General features: G+C 50.7%; 1 protein-coding gene across 5 annotated transcripts; it reads left to right on the top strand.

The window, feature by feature from the left end:
- Positions 1–166: 166 nt before the first annotated feature.
- Positions 167–26,580, top strand: AKAP8 (A-kinase anchoring protein 8). Of its 5 annotated transcripts, none has more exons than XR_008730403.1 (14): positions 167–275; positions 6,519–6,557; positions 7,243–7,275; positions 11,371–11,659; positions 12,821–13,427; positions 14,181–14,325; positions 15,073–15,120; positions 17,103–17,199; positions 18,976–19,117; positions 19,778–19,871; positions 20,812–20,942; positions 21,765–21,860; positions 23,451–23,648; positions 25,319–25,454. XR_008730403.1 is itself a non-coding variant. In XM_055699938.1 (14 exons), the coding sequence occupies exons 1-13, from the start codon at positions 257–259 to the stop codon at positions 25,823–25,825; spliced, it is 2,247 nt and encodes a 748-aa protein (XP_055555913.1). In that variant the 5' UTR covers positions 167–256; the 3' UTR covers positions 25,826–25,845; positions 26,038–26,580. The 5 variants fall into 5 exon arrangements, 3 of the variants coding, with proteins under 3 accessions (XP_055555913.1, XP_055555915.1, XP_055555914.1); XR_008730402.1 differs by lacking the exon at positions 25,319–25,454 and adding an exon at positions 24,394–25,287; XM_055699938.1 differs by lacking the exon at positions 23,451–23,648 and adding an exon at positions 26,038–26,580 and having other exon boundaries at positions 25,319–25,845.
- The last annotated feature ends 948 nt before the right edge of the window (positions 26,581–27,528 follow it).

Here is a 27,528-nt window from a genome sequence, read left to right as displayed (position 1 = left end):
GGATTCAGCCAATAGGACCGGGGGATGGATGCCGGCAGGGGCGCGCTGGCCAGTGGGAGAGAAGGGAGCGTCGCGCCGCTCGGCGAGCTCGGCCAATGGCGGGCGCGGGGGCGGGCTTTTGGAGTGCGGCCAATGGCAAGCTTCGTGGGCGGGGCAGAGCGGCGGAGTGGCCCAATGGGCGGCGGGCGCGGCGCGCCTGCGCAGCGGACGCTGGGGAGGGCAGTGCGGCGCCGCTGGCCGGAGGCGGAGGGGAGCGATGGAGCAGGGATACGGCGGTAGGTGCGGGCGGCCCCGGGGCGGCGCTGGGGCCGGAATTTCTCCTCCCCGGGGCGGCGGGTCGCTTCTTCCGCTGCCTCAGCGGCGGCTCCCCATAACGGTGGGGGGTCAGCCCCTGCGGGAGGCGTTGTGCTCTCCTCCCGTGAGGGGGCGCCGACGCTGATTGGCCGAGCGCCGCGTCGCTCCGCAGTTGGGCGCCGCCGATTGGTGGGCGAGTGTTATTGAGGGGGGGGGGGGGGCTGTTCCCTTCTCAGCCCCCCGGCCGCTGGGGGGGCGGAAATGGAGCCGGTCCCATTTCTGAAGACGACACAAAATGGCGGCCGCGCGGCCACGCCCCCCGCCGCGTGCGCCTCCCACCCCCCCCCCCCCCCCGCTTATGACCCCCCCCCCCCCCCCCCCCGGGCGCCCTGTTCCTTCCCCGGGGAGGTCCCTGCAGGGCCGCTTGATGAAGGGGGTCCTCGGTGGGGGCAGCTGGAGCGTATCCTCAGGCCCACGCCGGGCATCGGCTGAGCGCCGCCCCCCCCTCCCCCCCCACCGCGGGGCACCGTCTTCACCCCGGGCGGAGCTGAACACACACCCCCCCCCCCCCCGTTACCCCCGGGGGGAGCCCCAGCGGGTGGCTCAGCAGCGGGGGCCCGATCCTGGCATCTGTCACAGCCACACAACGAGCTGTGGTGGCCCTGTGTCATCGTCCTCCCCCCCCGGTTTCCCTCCTCGAGCCCCCCAGCTGTGCCTGCACCCCCTGAGGTGCTTCCCCTCCTCACAAGAAGGCGTCAAAGGAAGGGGAAGGTGTCAGGAGAGCCCCCCCAGAATGTCCCCTCCTCACAAGAAGGTGTCAAACAAAGGGTAGGACGGCAGGTGAGGCCCCCCCCGAAATGTCTCCTCCTCACAAGGCATCAAACGAAGGGTAGGGCAGCCGGTGAGAGCCCCCCGAAATGTCCCTTCCTCATAAGAAGGTGACAAACAAAGGGAAGGGCAGCTGGTGAGAGCCCCCCCGAAGTGTCCCCTCCTCACAAGGTGTCAAACGAAGGGTAGGGCAGCAGGTGAGAGCCCCCCCAAAATGTCCCCTCCTCACAAGGTGACAAATTAAGGGTTGGGTAGCAGGTAAGGGCCCCCCAAAATGGCTCCTCCTCACAAGAAGTTGTCAAAGGAAGGGTAAGGTGGCAGGAGAGCCCCCCAAAATATCCCCTCCTCACAAGAAGGCGTCAAAGGAAGGGTAGGGCAGCAGGTGAGAGCCCCCCAGAATGTCCCCTCCTCACAAGAAGGCGTCAAAGGAAGGGTAGGGCAGCAGGTGAGAGCCCCCCAGAATGTCCCCTCCTCACAAGAAGGCGTCAAATGAAGAGTAAGGTTGCAGGTGAGAGCCCCCCAAAATGTCCCCGCCTCACAAGAAGGCATCAAACAAAGGGTAGGGCGGCAGGCGAGAGCCCCCCGGAATGCTGACGAGACTCAGAACAGCGGGGAAAGGCTGTTAATGGCGTTAAGCTTTGTCTGCTGGCGTGGGGGAGCGATTTGTGAGGGGAAAAACCCACCCTCCTTCGTCAAAGCGCGGAACAGCCTTGAGCTGATCAGCCTCGCCGTGCTCTCCCAGCTTCTGCTGGGGTTTATTATCCCTTTAACTCCTGAAACGAGGCTTGTGGAAGATGGAAATGGAAAGAAAGTCCCCCTGGTCAAAGTTGGATCGATGCATATCAGTTTAAAAGTCTCTGGATGAAGTTGATTCAGCTGTGAGGTGGTGGCATGTGGGTAAATAAATGCTCCCAGATCGGAGCCCGGAGCATCCCGACAGCCTGGATCCACCCGGAGCATCCCAACAGCCTGGATCCCCTCCCTGTCGTGCCCCTTCGGAGCTCTCCATCCTCTTCCCACCTTGAGTTCATGCTTCTCTTAATGTTCACCTTCAGGGACACCACAGTCCCACGAGGGCGGTTTTTACTTTTGCTATTGAAAACGCTTCCTTGGGTTTCATAACATAATAACGACTGTGGTGGGATTTTATAAATAATGCAGCAGCAGTGCCGTTTCTCCATGTGTTTAATAACCCCACAGGTCACTTTTTATGCAATGATCGTTGGTAATTCACCCGGGCGTCGTGTTGATACAGACCTGTTGACAAGTTGCTCTTTCCAGGTTCCTCCTGTCTCCACTTTCAGCTTGGTGGAGACCTGATGCCCGGCATCTCTTTCATCATGCTTTTAAATGCTTTTTAAGTGTTTTACCTGTTCTTTGGGCATAAAAATGAGGTGAGAAACATTGACAGGATTAAAAAAAAAACAAAACACCTCAAATCTGTGTTGAATCGTGCTCTACGAGTGCCAGTTTCTCTCTGCCAACACCTGAGCGAGTCTGGATAAACAGCTCGGAAGAGTTTAGGCAGTTAAAAGTTACTCCTGAGAAAGATTTCGTTGGCTTTGTGGAGTTAATGAGCTGCTTAAGTCTTCCCTTTGCCTTGCAGAACTATTAATAGATTAAAACCCCCGAGCGCTTTGCAGTTTTGTTGTGGACTTTTACCATTACATGGTGGAAAAATGAATGAGTTCTTGTATATTTGGGGGTTTATAAATAAACCTCAGGTGTAGTCGCCTCATAACCAGCCCCTTCATTTTTAATTCTCTGCGCGTTGAGGATCGTGCGGTTCCACGTGAGTGGGTTTTAGAGGAGAGCACCCTTCACAGCCAAACCTTGTGTGGAGCATGTGATATATAGGTTTAATTTAAATACTTGGGTTGCTTTGATTCCAGCAGAAGACAAACTTCATTCTCCCCGGATAAAGTCCTTTGTTGAAATCAGCAGGAGAAGCTTGGGCCTCCCTGCTTTCAGAAGGAATTGTCTCCTGGGCTCCGGCTTTTTTTCTGCTGGTGTTTAAACTTCTCAGCACTTCACACAGACTAAACAAAGCAGATCTGTGGAGGTTGCTTCCTCGGCTCCAGAGTCGTGCTCCCCTCGTACATGTGTGCAGAGAAAAACGATCCCCAAGCTTTTCCCCCAGCTCAGGGAGCGCCGTCCTGGGAGTCAGCCGGGAGTCAGGACGCGTTGTGCACTTAGCTCTGTAAAATCCACTACTTGCTCCGTTCCAAGTTGGTTTTTTTTTTTTCCTTGCTCTGCATGTTACTTTGTGTTTATTATCCCAGAAGGCGGCGATGATTTGTTCCGCTGCGTTTTTCTCTCTGGGGATGTTTATGGATGTGCTGTGCTGCTGCAGAACTGATGTATGCAACCTCTGCTCGTTGGTAGAGTCATTCGTACCCAAGTCTTTCATCTAGTGGGTTTTCTGACGTAATATTTTGTTTCAAAATTAGATGTTGAACTCCAGTTACTGCGTTCTGAAATTGTACTGAAAGCTTTAGGTCTTGAATTAACCCAGATTTCTTCATTCCTTGAAAGAATACGATCGTAGTGGTAACAGTGGTCATTGTGGCCAGTCAGACAGCCAACATGTATGCACATAACGTAAAGGCGGGGAGATTTATCCTATAGAATCTGGAGGTACAAAGAGGTGGGACACTGGCTGAAAGACGCTGTGTTTTGGGCTGAGCAGCCTGCGTTTTCCTCAAGGTTTTTTTGCCTCCTGAATTAAAGTCCCCAAGATTTTCTCAAAGGTGGCTTAAAAATCGAAGGAGAGGAGCTCGCTTTTGATCAGACCAGTCTGTGTGCGGTCGAAAGCGTGAAGGCTGCTGCTATTTTTGGTGTTCCCCGGGTGAGAGACTGAGCAACCTGCCCAGAAAAAAGCTTCCCTGCTCTGGCTTCCCTTTCTCTTCCCAATTTTCTCCGGCTACGAGCGTGCCTGGAGGCAGGCATCGAGCTGGGATGATGCCTGTGACAACTGGGGGCTCGGTGTCACTTGGTGTCACTTGAAAGAATCAGGGGTGCTCAGCAGTTTGTTTGCAAGAGGTGACTTAATGTGCTGGAGGAGGGAGCGTGAAAATTGAGCTTTTTTTTAAAAAAAATAATCAGTTTTAAAGTCAGGCTTTGGGGTCAGAGGTTTGTCCTGAATTTCCATGCTCTGTCTTGATCTGATCCTCTCCACGAGCCCCACCAGCACTGGAAAACCTCATCCCGGTGCTGTCCTGCTCCTGCTGGAAAGCGAAGTTGGACGGGGAATGACTGGACCTAAAAACACCCGTGGTGGGAAAGGAAGTTACTCGGTAGTAAAGCTCCGACTTGAGACGGTGTTCACGTGTTGCAGTTCCTGTTTTGTTGGTGCTGTGGTTTCTACAGGAGTTCAAAAATACAGCGGCGACTGTTTTACCCATCATTTCTTGAGGATTTGTGAGCCTAAAGGTGATTGCCCACCAAAAAAATCCAAGTTGTTAAGAGGGAGAGGTGTTCTACCATCCTTGGTGGGTGTTAGGTTTGTGCAGGGAGCCAGGGGCAGCAGGAGAAAAATTGTAAAATGAGGGGCTGTTTTGCCAATTTAGGGGTTGTCACCAAAAAAGAAGTTTTTGGAAAACGGGGGGCTGCCTCCAAAAAAATAAAAGCTTTGCAAAATTGAGGGCTGCCCCCGGAAAATAGAAAAGCTTTGTGAAACTGGCGGCTGCTGCCCGAAATAGAAAAGCTTTGCAAAATTGGGGCTCTCTCCAAAAGTATAAAAGTTTGCAAATGGGGGGCCACTGCCAAAAATAGAAAAGTTTGGCAAAATTGGGGGCCACCTCCAGAAAATGCAAACCTTTTTTTTGGAACGTGGGGCTACCACCAAAGAGAGAAAAACTTGGCAAAATCGGAGTCTGCTTCCAAAAGGAGAAAAGTTTGGCAAAATTGGGGGCCTCCATCCAAAAATATATAAACGCTTTGTGAAATCAGGGGCTGCTGCTAAAAGTACAAAAGCTTTGCAATATTGGAGGCTTATCTCAAGAAAATAGAGAGGGTTTATGAAATGGAGGGTGGCTGCTAAAAAAAAAAAAAAAAAAAAACAACTTTGCAAAATTGGGGCTGCCTCCAAAATTGGGAAAGTCTGGCAAAATCAGGAGCCACCTCCCCAAAAGTTTTTGCAGGATCGGTGTCTGGCTCTCCAAAATAAATTTTTCAAACTTGGGGGCCCAATTCAGAACATATAAAAGCTTTGTGAAATTGGGGGCCACCTCCAAAAATGTCAAAAGGGTTGGAGGGGGATGAGGTTGCTAAAGGGAAGGGAAGCTGCCGGGGGGGAGGCAAGGCCAGAACAAAAAATGGGGAAAAATTTGGGGTAATACAGTGGGTATCGAAATAATTCGGATCCATAGGAAGCTGGGTATCAGCAGTTCTGCATGTGGACCAACTTATTTTTTCCCATCAGAATAAGAAGTGCGGATTCAAAAAATGTTTTTCCATGGAGAAGTGACAAAAAAGACGCTGGGAGATGCTCCCAGTAAAACACCCATCGTGGTGCTTTTGATTTCAAGATTTAATTTAGATAATCTCAGGGTTCTGTTGCAGCACGGAGCTTATTTATCAAATGCCCTTTGAGCAGATGAAGGTGTTTGCTGAGCTCGCTGCGGGCCTTTTGGGGGTTGCTGTGATGCCAGCGATGCTGATTTCCCCCCACCCCCCCCACCCCACCCCCCGGAAACTTGGGAAAAGGTTTAAAATGGAGAGATGATTTATTTTGGTGAGGAAGACCCCTTGCTGCTGTGACGTGAAAGCTGCTGGAGTCACAGCGGGAGCACTTGCGTGTCGTGGCCCTTTGCTTCGTCTTCCACCCGGGCAAGCGCTTCATCCTGCTGCTGTTTTGGGAGAGACCAGACCGAAGCTGCCTCGTTAGCACAAAATTGCAATTAGTGCTCGAAAGGGGAGGGACCTCCATTTATTTGATTGGCTTTTATCGTAGCAGTGCTCATCTCGTAATACGTTTGCGGATAACCAATATTCCCTGCGAAAAAGGATGCTGCTGCTGGCATAAAACAATCGAAATGTCCGTCCTTGATGACGGTTCGCTTCTTTAAATGATTTATCCTGCAATTTTCTCCTACGTAAACGTAGTTTTGCACCATCCTTATGTCAAGCACCTCTTCAAACTGATCTCTTTCAAAACACACCGTCATTTTTTTTAATTCTCAGTGTTTCGGTACATCTTGTTGACCTTCAGATTGCTGAAACGATTGGAAAGAAAGCATCAGGCAAGCTTCAGGTGTGTTTCCCCAACAGTAAAAAGCAGAAGTGCAGCTGTAATTAAAGACTTCATGGTTTTTAGAAGCGATTAAGGGAAGAAACAAACCCCTGTGATAAGAGCAGAGGTGATCTTTCTAACAGCTCCCTTCTTTTTCTTGCAGGTTATGGCACCTGGAATACTGGGGCCACCAACACTCAAGGTGAGTTTTGTGTATATAAAAAAAAATAAAAATGTAGGGAATTGCAATTTGAGAATATAACTTATTTTTATTTCTTTCTAGCCAAAGTTGTACAATATAGAAACAGTTTTTTCAGCCTTTCTTCTCCTTTTATCTGTTTGAGGGAATTTCTCCTTGTTTTTCTGTAAAGTTGCCTCCGGGACAGCGTGAGACGCTATGATTCCCAGCATTCCCTACTGGAGGAACTGGTCCCAGTCTGGTGTATGGTTAATCCTGTGCTTTGCTTTATCACCTGGGGTTTATAAGCGCTGCAAAACAGAGCGTGGCTGGGGTATTCGGGAGTTGGGGTGCTCTCCTCTGACCTCCTGCCCAGCTTGAACAAGAGCAGAAGCAGCGAGATGCTCCTGAAAGGGATGGGTTTAGCGAACGTCGGTGCTTTTGCTGCCATTTTACTGCTTCTTGACAGGTTTTCAAGCACAAATATTTGAAAGTGTTTGAAAAAAACGTATTAAAAAAAGGACATATTAGCCATTTCATTTGAATAATGAGCTACTGGAAGTCCCAGCTGCTTGCTTTCCCATTCTGTGCAAAAGCGTCTGTCATTTTTACCCAGCAAGTAGACTGAATGACATATATTTCATCTCCGAAGCTTTTTGAGCTGAAACACCTTTTTTTTTTTTCTTTTTTTTTTTTCTGTCCTGTTCAGGTACATACGCGACGAATGCAACGAGTTGGCAAGGTAGGTGCTGAACGACCTCGCTTGTCCCCGGGGGCTGGGGTGCCCTGCTCGGTCCCTCGAGCCGGCTGCGGAGCTGATCTCCGGCTCGTGCGCTGTCTCCGCTTGGAAGTCAGCATCATGGATGTGATGCCATGCTTTGAAACCGCTCCTCCTCAATAATTAATTAATTTATCGTTACTTTGTGCCTGTGATTGCAGCTTTTTCCTCTTGCCAAGGCAGCAGCTTTGTCCTGAGGACTGGTGGCCATCTGTTCCTTAAAGCAGAAAAATGAGCTCGAGGATGAGAAAAGTTGATTTCTTTTGTGTCCCCTCCTCTCGTTTGACCTGGGACAGCCGGATGTGTGCATTAATAGATTGATTTTACCGAGTTTATATCATTTTCCCCTCAAAACCCAAGCTTTGTGCTTGTAATTCTGGCAGCTTGATGGTGCACGGGCGCAGTTCTCTGTGCGAGCCGGCACTTCCTCAGTAAAACAGGATTTGCTTTCGCTAATGAACTTGGCAGCTCTGAGCAATTAGTTAATTGGCCTCTGTTTGGATCCTGTGGCTCTTGTAAGCTAGTCTTAACACATTCCCAAGCAAAAGACTGAAATTGTTGTCGAAAATATTATTTCATTGGCCTTCACAGTATAAAACTGAACGCTGCGTGTCAGGCTGTGGATTCAAACCTCCCGGCTCAAGTCGTAGCTGAAGATGAGGATATTTTTTTTTTTCCTGTTATTCCTCTTTTTTTATAAAGCCTGAGCACTCCTGTCGAGGACTCGCGCCCCGTCGCACTGAGCATTGTGCTGGCGCAGAGCATAAAAGCTGTTCCTGCTCTGGAGAAATTATAATCTGAATAAAAACACAAGTCACAGGCACGTGGTGGATCCCTCACTCCACATCTTGAGATCACTTGAAGCATCCACCAGCTTCAGGGTGTGGATCCCTCGCTCCGCATCTTGGGATTGCTTGAAGCCTCCAGCAGCTTCAGGGAACGGATCCCTCTCTCCACATCTTGGGATCGCTTGAAGCATCCAGCAGCTTCAGGGTCCGGATTGATCGCTCCACATCTTGGGATCGCTTGAAGCCTCCACCAGCTTCAGGGAACGGATCCCTCTCTCCACATCTTGGGATCGCTTGAAGCATCCAGCAGCTTCAGGGTCTGGATTGATCGCTCCGCATCTTGGGATCGCTTGAAGCATCCAGCAGCTTCAGGGTGCAGATCCTTCGCTCCACATCTTGGGATCGCTCCGCATCTTGGGATCGCTAGAAGCATCCAGCAGCTTCAGGGTCCGGATCCCTCTCTCCACATCTTGGGATTGCTCTGCATCTTGGGATCGCTTGAAGCATCCAGCAGCTTCAGGGTGCGGATCCCTCGCTCTGCATCTTGGGATCGCTTGAAGCATCCAGCAGCTTCAGGGTGCGGATCCCTCGCTCCGCATCTTGGGATCGCTTGAAGCATCCAGCAGCTTCAGTGCGGATCCCTCGCTCCGCATCTTGGGATCGCTTGAAGCATCCAGCAGCTTCAGGGTGCGGATCCCTCGCTCCGCATCTTGGGATCGCTTGAAGCATCCATCAGCTTCAGGGTGCGGATCCCTCGCTCCGCATCTTGGGATCGCTTGAAGCATCCACCAGCTTCAGGGTGCGGATCCCTCGCTCCGCATCTTGGGATCGCTTGAAGCATCCAGCAGCTTCAGGGTGCGGATCCCTCGCTCCGCATCTTGGGATCGCTTGAAGCATCCAGCAGCTTCAGGGTGCGGATCCCTCGCTCCGCATCTTGGGATCGCTTGAAGCATCCAGCAGCTTCAGGGTGCGGATCCCTCGCTCCGCATCTTGGGATCGCTTGAAGCATCCAGCAGCTTCAGGGTCCGGATTGATCGCTCCACATCTTGGGATCACTCCACATCTTGGGATCGCTTGAAGCATCCAGCAGCTTCAGGGTCCGGATTGATCGCTCCACATCTTGGGATTTCTTGAAGCATCCAGCAGCTTCAGGGTGCGGATCCTTCGCTCCACATCTTGGGATCGCTCCGCATCTTGGGATCGCTAGAAGCATCCAGCAGCTTCAGGGTCCAGATCCCTCTCTCCACATCTTGGGATTGCTCTGCATCTTGGGATCGCTTGAAGCATCCAGCAGCTTCAGGGTGCGGATCCCTCGCTCCGCATCTTGGGATCGCTTGAAGCATCCAGCAGCTTCAGGGTGCGGATCCCTCGCTCCGCATCTTGGGATCGCTTGAAGCATCCACCAGCTTCAGGGTGTGGATCCCTCGCTCCGCATCTTGGGATCGCTTGAAGCATCCAGCAGCTTCAGGGAACGGATCCCTCTCTCCACATCTTGGGATCGCTTGAAGCATCCAGCAGCTTCAGGGTCCGGATTGATCGCTCCGCATCTTGGGATCGCTTGAAGCATCCAGCAGCTTCAGGGTGCGGATCCTTCGCTCCACATCTTGGTATCGCTCCGCATCTTGGGATCGCTAGAAGCATCCAGCAGCTCCAGGGTCCGGATCCCTCTCTCCACATCTTGGGATTGCTCTGCATCTTGGGATCGCTTGAAGCATCCAGCAGCTTCAGGGTGCGGATCCCTCGCTCCGCATCTTGGGATCGCTTGAAGCATCCAGCAGCTTCAGGGTGCGGATCCCTCGCTCCGCATCTTGGGATCGCTTGAAGCATCCAGCAGCTTCAGGGTGCGGATCCCTCGCTCCGCATCTTGGGATCGCTTGAAGCATCCACCAGCTTCAGGGTGCGGATCCCTCGCTCCACATCTTGGGATCGCTTGAAGCCTCCACCAGCTTCAGGGAACGGATCCCTCGCTCCGCATCTTGGGATCGCTTAAAGCATCCAGCAGCTTCAGGGTGCGGATCCCTCGCTCCGCATCTTGGGATCGCTTGAAGCATCCAGCAGCTTCAGGGTCCGGATTGATCGCTCCGCATCTTGGGATCGCTTGAAGCCTCCACCAGCTTCAGGGAACGGATCCCTCTCTCCACATCTTGGGATCGCTTGAAGCATCCAGCAGCTTCAGGGTCTGGATTGATCGCTCCGCATCTTGGGATCGCTTGAAGCATCCAGCAGCTTCAGGGTGCAGATCCTTCGCTCCACATCTTGGGATCGCTCCGCATCTTGGGATCGCTAGAAGCATCCAGCAGCTTCAGGGTCCGGATCCCTCTCTCCACATCTTGGGATTGCTCTGCATCTTGGGATCGCTTGAAGCATCCAGCAGCTTCAGGGTGCGGATCCCTCGCTCCGCATCTTGGGATCGCTTGAAGCATCCAGCAGCTTCAGGGTGCGGATCCCTCGCTCCGCATCTTGGGATCGCTTGAAGCATCCAGCAGCTTCAGGGTGCGGATCCCTCGCTCCGCATCTTGGGATCGCTTGAAGCATCCAGCAGCTTCAGGGTGCGGATCCCTCGCTCCGCATCTTGGGATCGCTTGAAGCATCCAGCAGCTTCAGGGTGCGGATCCCTCGCTCCGCATCTTGGGATCGCTTGAAGCATCCAGCAGCTTCAGGGTGCGGATCCCTCGCTCCGCATCTTGGGATCGCTTGAAGCCTCCACCAGCTTCAGGGAACGGATCCCTCTCTCCACATCTTGGGATCACTCCACATCTTGGGATCGCTTGAAGCATCCAGCAGCTTCAGGAGCGCAGCTGCAGCATGTTGGGTTTTTCCACCCCACCGTGGTATCTTGCCACAGATATTCACTCTTTGAATACAACTGGCTGCTTTGATTTTTCTGATTAATTCAGTTAGGCGCCGTCCTTTTTTGATGGATATATGGCGATGTGCCTGGCAGCGCTTCTGGTTTGGCTTTTCTCGTGGTGTTTTGGGGGACCGTGTGACGTCAGTGGCTCAGGGTCGTGTTCAGAAATCGCAAATAAAACCAGCAGCGCTGTGTGTTGGCAGTTAAAAGCACACAAAGGAGGAAGGTTCTTAACGCTTGTAGGGTTGGGGAACGAGAATCTTTGAGGTTTCTTGCTTTAGGAAACCAAATTTCTTTTAAAGGAAGTAAAACCCTGCTGCAGCCTTGCCTGGTAGGGTCCGTTCACATCTCAACTCCTCCAGCTACTCGTGTCTTTATAAAAACTGTATTAACTGCAATTTTATTTTCCTTTCCTGCCAGGCTACGAAGGCTATGACTACTACAACACCCAAACCACCGCCGCTAATACAGCGGCCACGTACAACTACGCCGCGGCTGCTGCCACCTCCAGCAGCTGGGAAACACCCAAAACTTCGGATCTGAGCATGAACACCGATGTCAGCGCCACCATGCCCATTGCCTCCTACGGTGCCGAGACTTCGGCCAACGAGAACTCGGATTCCATCATCGCCAAGATCAACCAGCGTTTGGATATGCTATCGAAGGAGGGCAGCGGCGGGACAGGGGAGGGGATGGAAGACCAGGATAGGTGACTGTTCCACTTCTTACTGATTTTCTGTAGTAAAAAAATAGCTTTTAAAAATTATTTTTTATTATTATTGTTATCATCATAATTATCATTGTTATTGTTATCATAATCGTTATCATCATAATTATCATATTAATTATCTTCAATAAATTAATTTTTATTTTCAATTAATAATAAAATAAATTCTTATTATTTATTATTAATTTTGATAAATACAATTTTGATTTAAAAAAAATAAGTAATATAATATAAAATAAATTTAATTTAATCACTGTGACTTCAGATGAAGCTGTGGTGATGGCATAGGCGCGATCCAGCATTTGCTCCTTGGAAAAAAAACCCCTTAAAAGGCTTTTTTTTTTTACCTGCCCTGACACATGTGTGTGCACACGTGTGTAAATATTGGATACGTATATATGAACCTCAAACAGATCAAACTTGATGTGCATACCAAGCATTAAAAGCGACTTCCATTGTCAATTCAGTTCCTAGATTTTGCAGGAGGATTTTTACTTAATAGTTTTTAGGTTTCTTAAAGTATTTTTTTTCCTCTCTGTCCCTTTTTCCTCGTGGCTGCCCAGTAATTAATTTTATTTTTTTTTCCTCCCGCTGGGTTAAATTATGCCAGTCTGGAGAGCTGTTTCACATCGGGGTGTGTTTTGCTGCTGAAATAACAATTCAGATGTTGGCAAGTGTTACTGAATAAATGAAGTTTGGGGTTGGTTTTTTTTATCATTTGATGCTCGCTGCTGTGGTCGGGCAAGACACTGAGGGGTTTATCTGCGTTAATTCACGGCCGGAGGCGCAGCTGGAGGGTGAGGCAGCTTCAGCCTGGGAAGCTTTGGGGATCTGCTTTTCAGCTGGCAAAACATCCAGAGCAGTTTAACGCAATTGAGTTAGTACTGTTAGGATCTCTCTGAAGGATTTCTGTCCAGATACTCGTGCAGAAAACCGCAATTCTTTGATATTTATTTGTTTTCCCCGAGAATAAAGAAAAAGCGATCTGGGTACAGAAAAGTGATCAGGATGCAGGGTTTAAAAATATTTTTATTCTGGTTGTCTGGCCAGAAACACTTGGATTGTGATAAAAATGGATGCAAATGCCTGTGTGATGTGTGGAAAATTTATTCTGGCTGCTGACTGTTGTCTCCTCCTGTGCAGCTCTTTCAGATTCGAGTCTTTCGACTCGTATGACTCGAGGTCTTCGATGAACGACCGCGACATGTACCGCTCCAGCTACGATTACGGAGATGTTGGAACCGATCGGAACGATTCCTTTGGGAGCCAGTTCGACAGCCGCAGGGATCAGTCTCGCAACCGAGGAAACAACTACGGCCTGATCCGCGGACGGGGTCAAAACCGCGTTCAAAACCGAGGGCGCCTCAACGCTTTCAACCGCGCCGACCACTTCATGCCCTCCTCCAGCTCCGAGCGCCTCTCGGCTCGTTGGAATGAGTTGAACTACATGGGTGGGCGTGGGATGGGGGGCGCTGGATCCAACAGGCTCCCTTCCCTCTTTTCCCAAGCCCTCATTCCTGACTACGGCGATTATGGCGACTACGGCGATTACGGCGACTACGGCGACTATGGGGATTACGGCGATTACGGCGACTATGGCGACTATGGTGACTACGGAGACTATGACTATGGCATGATGGGGATGTCGGGCATGGGAATGGGACGGTATGGGAATATGCCATATGGAATGGGGAGGCAACGAAACAGAGACAGGATGGGTACGGTGCCCTGGCACATGAACGCGCTCATGGTAAGTAATCGCTGTCAGTTTTTGTTGCGACGGAGGGAAGACACAGTCACTCAATATGAGTGATCAGCAGACTTCGTTTATTGTGTCTTACCGTCACCTTTTATGCCTTGTTATAATTAGCTCATACATATTACAAAAGTTAAGCTCATTATTGGTTAGTTCCCTAAATACCAAGCCCACCCCTAGTTTCTCTTCTGTAGTTATCTGTTCCCACCTGCAACATTCTTTTCCCACCGCAATCTTCCTGTTATTGTGTAACTTTTGCTTTACTTCAGATAAGCTGAGAGCGATGTGCATTTTTGTCCAGCCAGCTGGACTATGTCTATGTGACCTTTTTCAGCTAGCCAGTTATCCACAAGTTTTTTTCTTGTCGGGATCGCTTTTTTTTTTTGCCTGGGTGGGTAGGCTTCACCGTTAGAGCGGAGGCCTTTGGAGAAGCACAAGCCTTTGATTCACGCTTCTTCCACGATGGAATAATTTAAATCCTCCTGGATAGAGCAGAGTGACACCAAGCTTGTGTTTACCCATTTCCATGGAAAATCGAGCCTCTGGATACTTGCCCTCTCCCAAATCTTCTCTCCGGGGGCACCAACTTTTTGGCTGTGCAAATCCCTTTATAGCCAAAAATGCGTCTGTAGGGTCACAGGAATTTAAACCTCTTTAGGAGATGGAGCAGATGGGTGGAATACTTGGATTTTTCACCTTTTTCGGTGTGTCGAATTGATTGATAAAAATGATTTCTTCCCGCTTTAGCCCAAGAGAAGAGGTTTCCGAAACCGTTCAGGTGGGCGATCGGACGGTGAGGGAGGGGGCCGCAAGCGAAAACAGTCACAAAGTGGAGATGAGCCAGACAGCAAGCAGGCAAAGACCGACAGCGAAGGAGATGACACAGAGAACGGTGCGAGCCTGTCTTCACCCGCTAGTACCCGGCTCCTTTCCCTTAATTTTAAGCATTTTATCTTTCAGCTGACTGCGAGTTGTTCCGTTTCAGAGCTGTTGTCTTTTTTTTCCAGCCATTAGCGTTGTTAGAATACTCCTGCAAGTGCACAGGGTTTATGATCTGTCTGTTTGGGTGGCCTGGGACAAAATTTAATGCCCCAAAATACTCGTGCAAGTGCACAGGCTTTATGATCTGTATATTTGGTGGCCTGGGACAAATTTTAATGCCGGAGAATACTCCTGCAAGTGCACAGGCTTTGTGATCTGTGTGTTTGGTGGCCTGTGGCAAATTTAATGCCCGAGAATACTCCTGCAAGTGCACAGGCTTTGTGATCTGTGTATTTGGTGGCCTGAGGCAAATTTAATGCCCGAGAATACTCCTGCAGGTGCACAGGCTTTGTGATCTGTGTGTTTGGGTGGCCTGGGGCATATTTTAATGCCCGAGAATACTACTGCAAGTGCACAGGCTTTGTGATCTGTGGTTTTGGGTGGCCTGGGACAAAACTGAATGCCCAAGGCTTGTGTTGTGAAAGTAAGAACTGAGTTTGCCACAGAAACTGAGGGGCAAAGAGAAACCACGGAGCTGTTTGTGAGCTTCTCTGGAGTCCTGAGACGTTTGGTGGTTTATTAGGGGCCCTAAGTGGGAGAAAAGACCCCCCCACCCCCCATCCCCCAACACCAGCTAAATGATGTTTCTTTTGTGCAGCAGATGAGGGCGAAGGAGAGGAAAAATCAGGAGATGAAGCTGACAAAGGTGTAAGTAACCCTTCGGGTTTTTAGTCAGTCTTTGTGGCAAATGTGGGACTATTCAAGCACTCCAGCAGTTTCTTCTGCTCTTTTGACTTTGATGAGGGTCAAATTATTTAAAATCGCCCAGCAACAGCATTTTGAGCCCATATATTGTGAAATTGTTTGCTCCTCATAATTTCTCCGTGCCCTTCAGCCAGGATTACTGGCTGATTTGCTTGCACCCGGGTGCCTGGAAAGCACTTGTAGTGGAAAGGTTCGGATCCTGTGCTTGTGCTTCTGCTTCTGGTGAGGCTCGTTAGGGCTAAATTCCAATTAGTGGTTGGTTTGCCAGGTTGCATGGGGGTCATTGCCGTTGATTTTACTCAGGACTGTGCGTAACCTGCAGTACTGTTCCTCGGCACGGCGACTCAGCGAGGAATTCTGGTTTTGAGAAGTGATACTTAGCGGTGACACCCAACCTGGTATATGTAAAACAACGATTTTGTAAACGCTTATAAAAATAATAATTTTATGCCCAGATTACAGACCTTTTGCTTGCCGTGTGACCTGGCTGGGTGGGTTGTGAAACTTCCAAATCATGATAAATAACAGCAGCGTCTTTTTTTATGTTTCTCTTTTCCAGGAGAATGGGAACTGGTGTGGTTTGGCAGAGGAAGGTGGGATGTTACACCCCGCCACGCTGTCCTCCTGGACTAATCCTGCCCTGAATCCATCGGCTTCACCCCGGGGTGCTACTGAGACCTTGAGTTTTTAAATCAAAAGTTGCTGCTGTGCCCTGTTCCCCAGCCCAGGGCTCTGGCATCTGTCATGGTGCAGAAGTGCTGCCCTGGTTCCAGGGGGGGTGCCAAAACATTTTTTTTTGGTTCTTCTGGGCTTCTTGGCATAGGCACTTGCCACTGTTGGCTGCCCTGCTGCGAGGACAAGCAGGGCAGAGCAAAAATACCATCAACTAAATCGTTTTTTGGGGAGTCACTGAAGCTAAACCCTGGTTTGTTTGGATTTTTTGCATATAGATGGGAATCTCTCAAGGTATGTTGGAGCACTAATTTCAAAAGCACATGGTCTGAAGTAGCTGAAACCACTCCAGCTGGCTTTAGGTTGGAATTTTCCGTCAAGGCACCTCAACCCCAAGCACATTGTGCCTTCTGCATTCAGTGACTTGGGGGAAAACCACGTGTCGGACTTGCGTTGCCGCTTGTCGGTTTTTTTCAGGATTGCAGCTGAGATGTAGCTGGTTGTTAAAATTCCCATTTAAGCTTCCCGCTATGTCTGGGTCTGGTCTCCCGACTTCTTCACCTGAAAACATTGTGGGTGGATGATCTAGTACCCGAGTCCTGTGAGGCTGATAGGTCTCTGACTTTGAGCTTTCCACCCCAAACCACTGCAGAGCTTAGCTCGGCTGAATCTTCAGTTCTTTTTTGCTTCCCCAGTAATTACCAAGGAATTTTTGGGAAGGTGATGTGAGGTATCTTACCTAAAACCATCCCAGGGAAGCAGAGCTGCTACTCAAGCACTGCAGTGCACAGCATCTCCGCTGGCTTTGGTTGCTGAACTTCAAGTAATGTTTTCAGGCTTGTGAAAAAGAGATGAATGGGGAAAAAAAATGAGGATTTAGGGAGGAAGTAGCAGCTCCTCCCAAGGAAGGGAGATGGAGGGGTGTCTTTGCCGTATTGTGGACTTTTTCCGCTAATGGCACATCCCGTCACTGCCTGTGAAGACTTTAAGTTGCTGTGGGAAGTTCAGGGAGCCAGAGGGGAAGAGGGTTTAGGTTTCACAATAACAGCTGGAGGCCTTGGAAAGAGGCTGCCGCTTCCCTCCGGTCGGAAGCTGGTTTGGGAGAGGGAGAGCTTCCCGAGACCACAGGCTGTGACTTCCCAAAGCTGGGAGTCAAGAGGAGATGGAGGGACTTGGGCCCCCAAAATACCTCAGCCAGCAAAGTGGGGTGGCTGTGAGTGTGGTCATTCTAATTTATTTCCCCCCGCTTAGCATCTGGAGATGGCTGTGAGGATGATGATGAGGAGGTGAAAAAGAAGAGGGAGAAGCAGCGAAGAAGAGATCGGATGCGTGATCGTGCTATGGACAGGTAAGAAGAGCAATAAACCAGCCCGTTCCCGGCGTTTCTGCAGATAACGTTATTCCTCTGCCTGACCGTGTTGTCACAGGAGTGGTTTAGGTCGCTTAAAGAACCACCAGCAAAAGCGCTAATAAGTTTTATTTTAAGTGGAATAGTTTTAATACGAATTTATGGGAGTAAGGCTTCCCAAAGTTCCGTGGCGGAGTTTGCTATTACTTACGACGTAGATAAATCGAAAGGAGAATCGAATTAAAATTAAGCTGGAATGATTTACCCGGAAACTAAAGACTTAAAAGGGTGAGGGAGACCCTCCCGTTGAGCACGGATTTGAGGACCCCCTCACTTTCTAAACTCTTGCCAGAGCTTGGGTGCAGCTGGAATCAGTCGTAGTCTCAGCTTGGACAAGTTTGGATCTAAAGAACGACCAAGGCTTACTCACAATTTAAGGTCGATCACAAGACATGCGCAGCACTTGAGCTGGGACTATTTTTGACATTTACAAAGTGAATTGGTAGGATTTACTTAAATTACAAAAAGTGGTTTAACTACAGGTTTGAAATGGTGATATGACTTAGGGAGGTGCCTAAATCGGTTCATGCTCATGCGCAGATGGGCACAAAGGAATAGATGTATAGAGATACACGTAGATAAATGTACAAAAGTTCAAAGTTCCCCTCGAATTCCCTGAATTTATCACGTGGAATGCCCTTGCCTTTCTCCCTGGGCAGCGCTGAGCCTCGAGGAGGGGAATATCAACCCAGGCTCTTCCATCGGCTTTTCGGCTGCGATCCTCCTGACTTGGCAGCTCAGGATGGTCGCATCCTGCTCAGTGCTGATCAGAGCCCAGGAGAGCTCGAGGCACCTCGCTTAGGGCTGCTCTTTATAGGGTCGGAGGTGACTGGCTTTAATCAGCAGGAGGTTTCTGTCCTGGCTGCAATCCTGAGTCAGTAATTCCTGGAATTTTCGGGATTCCAGTAGGTGCTGCTGGGATTCAGATAAGAAATGTTGCAAGGCTGTTGGAGGATGTTAACGATGCAGATAAGGAACGGTTCTGGTAGGGTCGTGCCATTTCCCACCTCAGCCGTGGAAGAGGTGCTGGTACCATCAAGGGATGTTTAACCCCCCAGCTCGTTACCCTAATGAGGATTCCTGAGATCCTGGAGTGGCCAGGGGATGGAGTGAGATGCACCCCCACAACATGGGAGAAATCTAGAGTGTTTTGGGGCTCTGCATTCTGATTTCATCAGGTTTGGGGGAAGGGTGTCCCCCTCTTTGTGTGTTTTATGACTGGTTTAAGACGAGGAAGCACGCTGTGGGTTTTAATACGTTGATGAGTGTAGTTCCAAGTTCAGAAGGGTGTTTTCAGTGGCTCTATTTGCAGCCTCGCTGTTAAAATAAAACAATAAATGATCTAAAAAGAGACTAATTGGCGAAGGCGGCACGGTGATTCTGTATCTCAGGGTTTTTTTCCACGCTGGGGAGAGGATCTTGGTCTCAAAGATGGGCGATTCGCTACCTGCCCTATGAATTCTTCCAGTCGCTTTTGAACTCACGCGGGGTTTTAGCGTAAGGTTTTATGGAGAAGTAGGTGCTGCTCGATCTGCGCGGGCTCCATGGCGGTTACAAAGTTCTGAGACAGAGGAAAATGGTGCAGGGTGGCATCTGGAAAAACTTGAGGGATAGAAAGAAAACTGAAGAGGTCTCCTCTTGATGTTCTTGTGAAGCTGAGCTCATTCCTCATTTGCCGTACGGCTCTGTTTTTGAATTTTTGTTTGCTCTGTTTAGAATCCAGTTTGCCTGTTCCGTCTGCAAGTTCCGCAGTTTTGAGGAAGAGGAGATCCAGAAACACCTCCAGAGCAAGTTCCACAAAGAGACCTTGCGATACATCGGTACCAAACTCCCGGATAAAACCGTCGAGTTCCTGCAGGTAGGAGGGGTTGCCTTGGTGTTAGCTCAACCCATCCTTGCGTCCACGCTGGGTTTTTCGGGGCTGAATTTGGGATTTTTAGGCTTAAATGGAGAGTGAAAGAGGCTGAAAATTCATCCACACGCAGCCCCCTGTTTGGTGAGCTCAAATCACTGCTCGTTAACACATTGCCCGATGGCTTCGGTTTGCGTGCCGCGCTTTGTCACGGCTTTTCATCTTCGGAGGGAAAGTTAATGGTATTTGAATTTGTAATTTGTAATTGAATTTGAATTTGAACGAAAAGATCAGAAATTAATATTCCAGAGACTGTGTTCTCCGTCTATACATCTAGAGCTGAGGAAGGTGAGAGAACGACCAGAGCGTTCTATTTTCTGGATGATCACTGTTTGCGTTCTGGGGGCATTTTTCAAGGATTTGGGGTTTCCCGTGAGGAATCAGATGGTGATTTGGGAGCGAGGTTCTGTTTGGCTCCGGTTTGGATCTTTCAGTCTCTTGCTCCGGTAGAAACGAGGGGAGGCAGGGAGAGAAAAACACCCACCTGGTCTAGTTAATTCACTGACTGCTGTCTTCCTTGCGGGAGAATTCATTTCCCTTTTGAGCTACTGGATCGTCTCAGTGCGTTGCGTGGCAGACAGCGAGTTTTGTCCTCTTCCCTTCTAGGAATACATTGTCAACAGGAATAAGAAAATCGAGAAGCGACGCCAGGAGCTGACGGAGAAAGAGGGCACGAAACAGAAGCCGGATCCTTTTAAGGGTGAGTGTCTGTTCTGCGTCCAGGGACCGAGTGAGTGTGCAAGAAAACACAAATATTCCTTCCAGGGAGAGACAGCAGCACAGATGTGGAGGATTCGGGTAACTCAGCCTCAGATTCTGGGTGGGTTTTTGCCAGCTTTCTGAAATAAATAGTCTCGGTTGCCACGGGGGAGTGGCAGTCCTTGCTGTGGTTTCTCAAGCAGCAGATTCATGAGGCTCACACAATGTCAGAGGGATTAAAATTAGGGAAATGGGGGGGGAAAACTCCCAGGAATTGTTGATTCTATTTTTTTTTGTGGCCGTTTGGTTAATCTGGCTGGATCCTGCATTCGATTTTAATGTTAAAAGTGGCAAAGTTGATCTCTTGTGGCAACAAGAGTGATGGGGGGGAAAAAATGCGCTTGGCTCCATCGCCGTGCGCATCCCCAATACACTTCTCAACACGCAGCCCCGTCTGTACCGGCAGCGGCGTGGAGTTTAGTTTAAGCCACACATTGGCTATAAAGTCTCGCAGTGAGCTGAAGCAGAGAGGAGGAAGGAACCCAGAGGTGGGGGAAGCAGAATTTGTTCCTTCTGCGTTTATTTAAATAGATTTTTGGAGCGGCAGGCTGGTTTCAGGAGGAAAACAGCCCTGGGTAAGCCGACCACTGTGTATCCCTGGCTCTCTTCCTCCTGCACTGGGTACCGCATCGGTACGATCTGGGTTAGAGCAGAGTAACTCTCCTCCCTGTCTTAGAGCAATGTATGTGATTTTATTTTATTATTTGTGTGTGTGTGTGTGTGTCCCTGGAAGCAGAAGCTGGAAGGAATATGGGTGCAGAATTAGCGTCTTGGCCGTGATACCCAAGGTTGTTAAGAGGGGGTGGAAAGGCGCCCGTGGCATTAACCAGATCCAAAAATTTGGGTTTGGATTTTCGGCTGACGTCTGGTTGTCGCTGTAGGTATTGGGCAGGAACATTTCTTTAAGAAGATCGAGGCGGCTCACTGCATGGCCTGCGACATGCTGATTCCTGCGCAGAACCACCTCCTCCAGAGGCACCTGCGATCTGCCGATCACAACAGAAACCGCAGGGTGAGACCCCCCTCGCTTCCCTTCGCCTCCAAACCGGAGCCTTTCACCTCTCTCTGGGGGAGGAGAGGGGGGTCAGTCCGGGCACTCAGGGTTTATTTGTGGCTTCTAAAAACCTTCTCGTACTGTCTCCGATCGCACCGCGAGGCGAAGCCACCGGCGGGGGAGCTGTGAGGGGTGGTGGGCTGCTTGTGGCGGCATTCTGCAGGGTCTGCCCTTCCGTAGGGGGGCACGAGCAGGTGGGAAATGGGGAGATGAGGAGGAAAAAATGATATTAAAAAGGGAAATCTGGCCTTTCGTTTTCGCTGGGGGTTTAGCAGGGTACGTTGTCCAGGTGGACTGCGTAAATGTGCGGGCTAAATGTTGCCGCCTCTTAAATTCCGGGTGCTTGTTAGAAATTAAAATGAAAAATTGCCTCTGGGGGTGCTCGGGGAATTCATACATGAGACCTAATCGATGCCTAAATTAGCCCAGGCTGGGGAGGGGCTTTGGATGTTGCAGATGGGAGATGGGGTGAGCTCTGGTCAGCACTGCACATCCCTCAAGATGGGCTTTGTCTCCTGTCTTGAGGAGTTTGACCTGAACATCGCTGATCTGGGGACATCTGGGGGGGATGTTCCAGCTGTTGGCGCTGAAATGCATCTTTCTCCAGGGCTTGTGTTAGCAGAAGAGAGGCAGGTGCTCCCTTGCATCTGCTTGTTGTGATGTTTTCTGGGATTTGAGACAGGGCTGGAGGAGGAGGCCAGAACACGAAATTCTTGAGCCAGGCTCCGTGTTCGACCTCCTCCTGCTCTGAACTGAGCCCTGTGTTGGCTTCCCTTGCAGATGGCTGCAGAGCAGTTCAAGAAAACCAGCTTACACGTCGCCAAGAGCGTCCTGAATAACAAACACATCGTAAAGATGCTGGAAAAATACCTCAAGGTGAGTGAAGGAGAGAGGTGGCAACTTGTGCCGAGTTCCCGGAGTGGCACGGAGCCAGGTCTTGCTGGGTGCTGCGTGTCGGTGACGGGACGCTGCGCTGCGTACGATGGGCAGAAGCGTAGGTGCCACTCTGCTGCCTTTTTATCTCTAAATCTTGGGTCTGGTTTCTTTTCTCTGTAGGCGGTTTACCACTTCTGCTGTGGTTTTTTTGGTTTTGTTTTTTTATTATTATTATTTTTTCATTCCTTTAACTTGCAAACTGTACCTACTGTCATTTCCAGGCGTGTGTAGATCAATTACGAAACCGTCCAAAACGGGAACGTTAATTAAAGAAACCAAAATAGCAAAAGGAGAGCTCCGGTTCCCCCGGCCACCCCTCGAGCTGTGGTCTCGGGGGGGACACTGGGTTCCCCCCCAGTGCAGGGAAGCGAGCGCGTGGGTCGGGAAGCCACCGCTTGAGTTCCGCCAGGATTGAATCTGCCGTGGCTGGCTCGTGGCCCACCCATTAGCCCTGCACGGGGGAGGGGAATTGTTTTTACCCTGTCTAAAGAGCCGGGCTCTGCGGCGCTCCTGGCAGCTCGACCAAGTGACGGAGCACCCCGCCAGGGGGGGTGCATCCCATTCCTGTGAGCTGAAACACCCTCCTTAGCATCCCCACCCCCACCCCACCCCTCCTTTTGGTCCTCCTCTTCCCTTGGGAAGTGGCAGAGAACACCCCAGCCGATCTTCAGAGCCGAGATGGAGCACGAGGAGAGGGCAGGGTAGGGTTGGCTTAAGCCCCAAAACCAGCGTTCGGAATGACAGAAAGAAGCCCGGAAGGCAAGCGCAGACTTCAGAGCACGGGGGGGAAGCGGCTCCATGCGGGAACGCCACGGAGCGAGCCGCGGGGCCGGAGGCGGCGCGGGTGTAACGGGCCAGGTCCGCATCCGAGAGAGAGAGAGATTGAGAGAGAGAGAGAGAGGAGAGGTCGCTACCTCCTCCACCAAGCGAAGATGAAAAGAAGCGCTTGTGGCTACTTGCTTGTTCCCTGGGAATCCGGGAACAGCCCAGGATCCAGCAGGAGAACCCCTTGTTTGCAAACCTGGCAGACAAGGGCAGGCAGATGCCCACACACACACCCCCCCCCATGGGGGAGCAGATGTTTTTTGTTTTTTTTTTCTCCCCTTGTCCCACCAGCGTCGTGGTTTTATTGTTTTGGGCTAAACCTGGACTGAGCGAGCTGCAGTCATGCCCAGTCTCTGCTAAAAAAATTAAAAAAAAATTTAAAAAATCTAAAAATCGAATCAAACTGTGACTCCAACCTCTGGGTCCAGTGAAAAGAGACTTTGAGCTGAGAGTTTGTCGGCATAGGATCCCCTTAACCCGGCCTCTCATACACGTTGACCAGGAGGGTGAGATAAAAACCCTGCGGTACCCCACAGGAGAAAGAGAGAGAGAGAGAGCGCGCCCTTGGGGGCAGAGAGGTGCAAACCTCCGGGATCTCTCAGAGAAATTAAAAAAAAAAAAATATTAAAAAAACAAAACAAAACAAAAAACCCAAACCCCAAAAGACCGGAACCACTCAAGTGCAACTCCGTCTACCCCTGCCAGGGTCCGCAGGCGCATCCACTTCTCCTCATGATCAACGGTATCAAAGGCTGCCGGCAGATCTAAATGAATCAGCACGGGCACCTGACCTTTGTCCATCGGCAGGAGGAGATCTTCGGCTCCATCCCAGCACGGTCTCCGTATCATTCCCAGGTGCAAAACCAGACTGAAAAGGGGTGGAGGAAAATCTGAGGATTCCAGGTAATGCCAAGAGCCACCTCGCCGTAAAACGTTCTCGGCAAACCTTCCCCCAGAAAGGAAGGCTGGAGACGCAGGGCGATAATTAAACAAGCCTTGGCCGCATCAAGAGATGATTTCTTGACCATCGGCCTAACGATTCCTCCTCGGAGGGATGGCGGGACACCTCGCCCTTCCCAAGGGAAGCCGTGACAGTCTCCACCACGAGTGGACTTCACATCCCCCGGTAGATTTTACCGGCGATAACGGACACTGGGGTCCAGATCGCGAGGTAGAGCCCCGATATTTTTAATCTCCCCGTGACCTCCGTAGGGTTAAGAACGATCCTCATCGTTCTGGATGAGGCCAGGAGCCGGAGAAGATGAACGTTGAGGTTTCTCCTCCAACCTGCATGGATCTTCTCGCGTGGAGGCAGCCAACCTGGTCTGAATCTCTGATCGAGGGAGATATTAACCCCAGGATGAGGGGAGGGGGTGGAAAAAAAGGAGGAAAGGGCCAGAGAATTTTTTTTTTTTTAATTTTTTTTTTTTTTTTTGCAAAAACTTAAAACCTCTCTCTCCTTCCGCCACACAGTCGATCAGATTTCAGGCGAGGTTTCTGCCATCGTCGGCATGCTGCCCTCCCTCCTTCCCTTCCCGCTTGAGACCTGCGATGGGGGGGGGGGGGAGGGGGGGGGGGGGAGAACGAAAAGCCGAAAAAAAACCAACTTAAGGGAATTTTAAAAGCGCAGTTTCTCCTCGGATTGCAGCACCGGGTGTGTGTGGGGCATCTCCTCCCTGGCAAGGTCAAGGTTGTAGGGCTGCAACCACCCTTACTTTGACCCTCCAAGCGCTCGCCCCGCACCTTCCTCCCTCGCCAAAGGCAAGCAGAGCCCCCCGCGAGCGAGGGGGAGCGGTGCTGGGATCCACCGTCGGCCTGAACGAAGGTAATCAGGTGAAAAACCTATCAATTAAACAAAAAAACAAACCAAAAGAAAAACACACTAAAAACCCCCGAATCCGGAGGGTCTTGGTGTCCCCAAGAGACCCCTCGCGGTAGGATGTAGGAGGGAGAGAGCCGCCAGGTTCCGACCGCAGCTGGATTCCTCCATCTCCCGAGAAAAAATAAAAATAAAAATCAAACCTAAAAGGCGAGATGAAAACGTGGAAGCGGCGCCGCTCTTCCCAGGGATGGAAGGGGGATCTGGCGGCTCGAAAGCAGGGCCGGAAGGTTGAGGAATTCCTTTTGGATTTTAAAACGTCTCGGATAAATCCCAAATTCCTCCCGGGTGAGGAGCAGAGCCAGTAAATTCCGGCGCGCTTTGATGGCAGCACCGACACGTAGGGTCCAGCGCGGCGCCCGCGATGCCGCGCACGGGCTTTGCCAGCTTTTCCTGGTTCTTTCCACTCCTTCCAGGTGTGGGATCTTTTTCCCGGGGTTCTTCTCTCACTGCAAATCCTTTGGGATTTTCCACGATGGATTATTATATATATATATATATTTTTTTTTTTTTTTAGGCCACCATTTTAAAACCATCTGGCGCCAAGCCGCTATTTCGGTTTTGCCAAAAAACGAAAAAAAAAACCAACCAAACCCAGCACCTCTCCCGCGTTTTCCCGGTGGAGATTCCCTTTGCCGCAGCTTGATGACTCTTTGTGTGTCTTTTTTTGCCCCCCTCCCCCCCCCCCCCCCAGGGAGAAGATCCCTTCACGGATGAAATCGCCGATCAGGACGTGGATGAAGCTTTGGAAGGTGGGGACGGCGCTGGGGAAGGAGCGACCGAAACCGCCGTGGCCGAGGTGGCCCAGGAAGGGGAAGGAGGAATGGCGGAAGCTACAGAAGCGGCAGTAGCTTCCAAAGAGTTTTCCAAACCTGAGGAATTTCTGAAAAATCTGGGGGAGCAAGATCAGCCCCCCAAACCACTGCTGATGCCCCCCTTCCTGCAAGACGACGAGCTGGAAGCGGAGGAGGCGCCGGCGGAAGCGTCAGCGGAAGCAACATTGGAAGCGCCTGCGACGGCCGAAGCAGCGGCGGCACCTTCGGAAGCCACCGAAGAACCGTCTGTGGCTCCCGAAAATCCCCAGGAACCAGCGGGTTCCCCCCAAAATGAGACTGAGGGTTGGGCTGGCAGAGAGGAGGAGGAGAGGAGCGAGGAGGAGAAGGAGCCGCTGCCAGCAGCTGCGGAGCCGCAACCGGAATAACTGTGAATATTTGCGTGAAGGTGATGATATAATCCACGATTTTTTTGATTGAGTCTCCTCCTTTTTTGGAGCGCCCTGCCCAAACATGTAGCCAGTTTGGGGGTTAATTCCCAGCTGCTTCGTTAAGGAGCCGCCCCAGTGCTTAATGCCTCTTGTTAAGATCCGTTGCGCTTCATTTCTGCAAAATTTAATTTTTTTTCTTTTTCTTTTAGGATGAAGAGCACAGGAGTTGGATGTTCCCCAAGAAACCCTCCAGCTGCAGCTCCGCCTGGGTTTTTTTGGGTTTTTGGGGTTTTTTTGGGGTGGGGGGTGGGAAGTTTTAGAAAGAAAAAGGCAAAAAACACCAAAAAAAAAACCACCAAACCAACCAAAACTAAACAAAAAAAGCTGAGGTTTGGAAGAATTAATAAAAGCATCGATTCAATCCCGGCAGCTCTTTGCATCCACGATGCGGTGATAAGGCCGGTGAGCGCCTCAGCCCCCCTCACCCCCCCAATCCTCTGTTTAGCGAAATTTTTTATTTGCTAATTCCCCCCAAAAATGGAAAATTTTCCTGTTGGGGAATGCATAAATTCTCATTGTCACCTCCCATTTGACTCTGTAATTAGGTTTTTTGGTTGTTTTTTGTTTTTTGTTGGTTTTTTCCTTGAAGCAGCAGCTTGATTCTCTGGAAATCTTGTTTGCGCTGGGGTTCGCGCTGGGTGAATAAAAGTGTTTCTCTTCAAAAAAACTAAAAAAGGCGTTTTCCCACAAAATTTGCAGCTTGCGGCAGCATCTTCCAGCTCCAAACCCCTTCCCTAAAGGATTCACCGGGGGGTGTGTGTGTGTGTTTGTGTGTGGAAATTGTAATGATTTGGTGTTTGCTGGGATGCGGAGGGAAATTGTTGGTTTTTTTAATCAAAAAATGCAGGTTTTTTCGACAAAAATATCCCTTCCCCCCCGAGCACATTTCTAGGCCAAAAAATGGAATTTTTATAAACGCACCCGCCAGTGGTGCTAATGAGTCCCCCTAATTGCAGCTGCCCCCCCAGTGCTGCACGGGGGTGCACCAAGCTCAGCCCCAATGGGATTGGGGTGGTGGGGGTCTGTTCCCCCTGCCCCCTCCGCGTGGGATGTTGCACCCCATGCAGTGCATCGCCCCGGGGTGCTGAGTGGTGCTTTGCACCCCCAGGGACAACCCCCCTTCCCCCCTCCCAGTGCAGCCCCCTCTGTGCATTGCACCCCACCGTACAGTGCAATTTGTGCACGTTGCACCCTGCTGTGCATCCCAGCCCGTGCATTGCACACCCCTGTGCATTACTGCCCATGCACCACACACCCCCGTGCACTTCACACCCCATGCATTACTGCCCGTGCATTGCACACCCCTGTGCATTACTGCCCATGCACCACACACCCCCGTGCACTTCACGCCCCATGCATTACTGCCCGTGCATTGCACGCCCCTGTGCATTACTGCCTGTGCATTGCACACCCCCGTGCACTTCACACCCCATGCATTACTGCCTGTGCATTGCACGCCCCTGTGCATTACTGCCTGTGCATTGCACACCCCCGTGCACTTCACACCCCATGCATTACTGCCCGTGCATTGCACGCCCCTGTGCATTACTGCCTGTGCATTGCACACCCCCGTGCACTTCACACCCCATGCATTACTGCCCGTGCATTGCACGCCCCTGTGCATTACTGCCTGTGCATTG

The sequence above is a fragment of the Falco cherrug genome, assembly GCF_023634085.1.
Source record: "Falco cherrug isolate bFalChe1 chromosome 11 unlocalized genomic scaffold, bFalChe1.pri SUPER_11_unloc_3, whole genome shotgun sequence".
In the NCBI taxonomy this organism is placed as follows: Eukaryota; Metazoa; Chordata; class Aves; order Falconiformes; family Falconidae; genus Falco; species Falco cherrug.
This window is presented reverse-complemented; position numbering and strand designations above follow the sequence as displayed.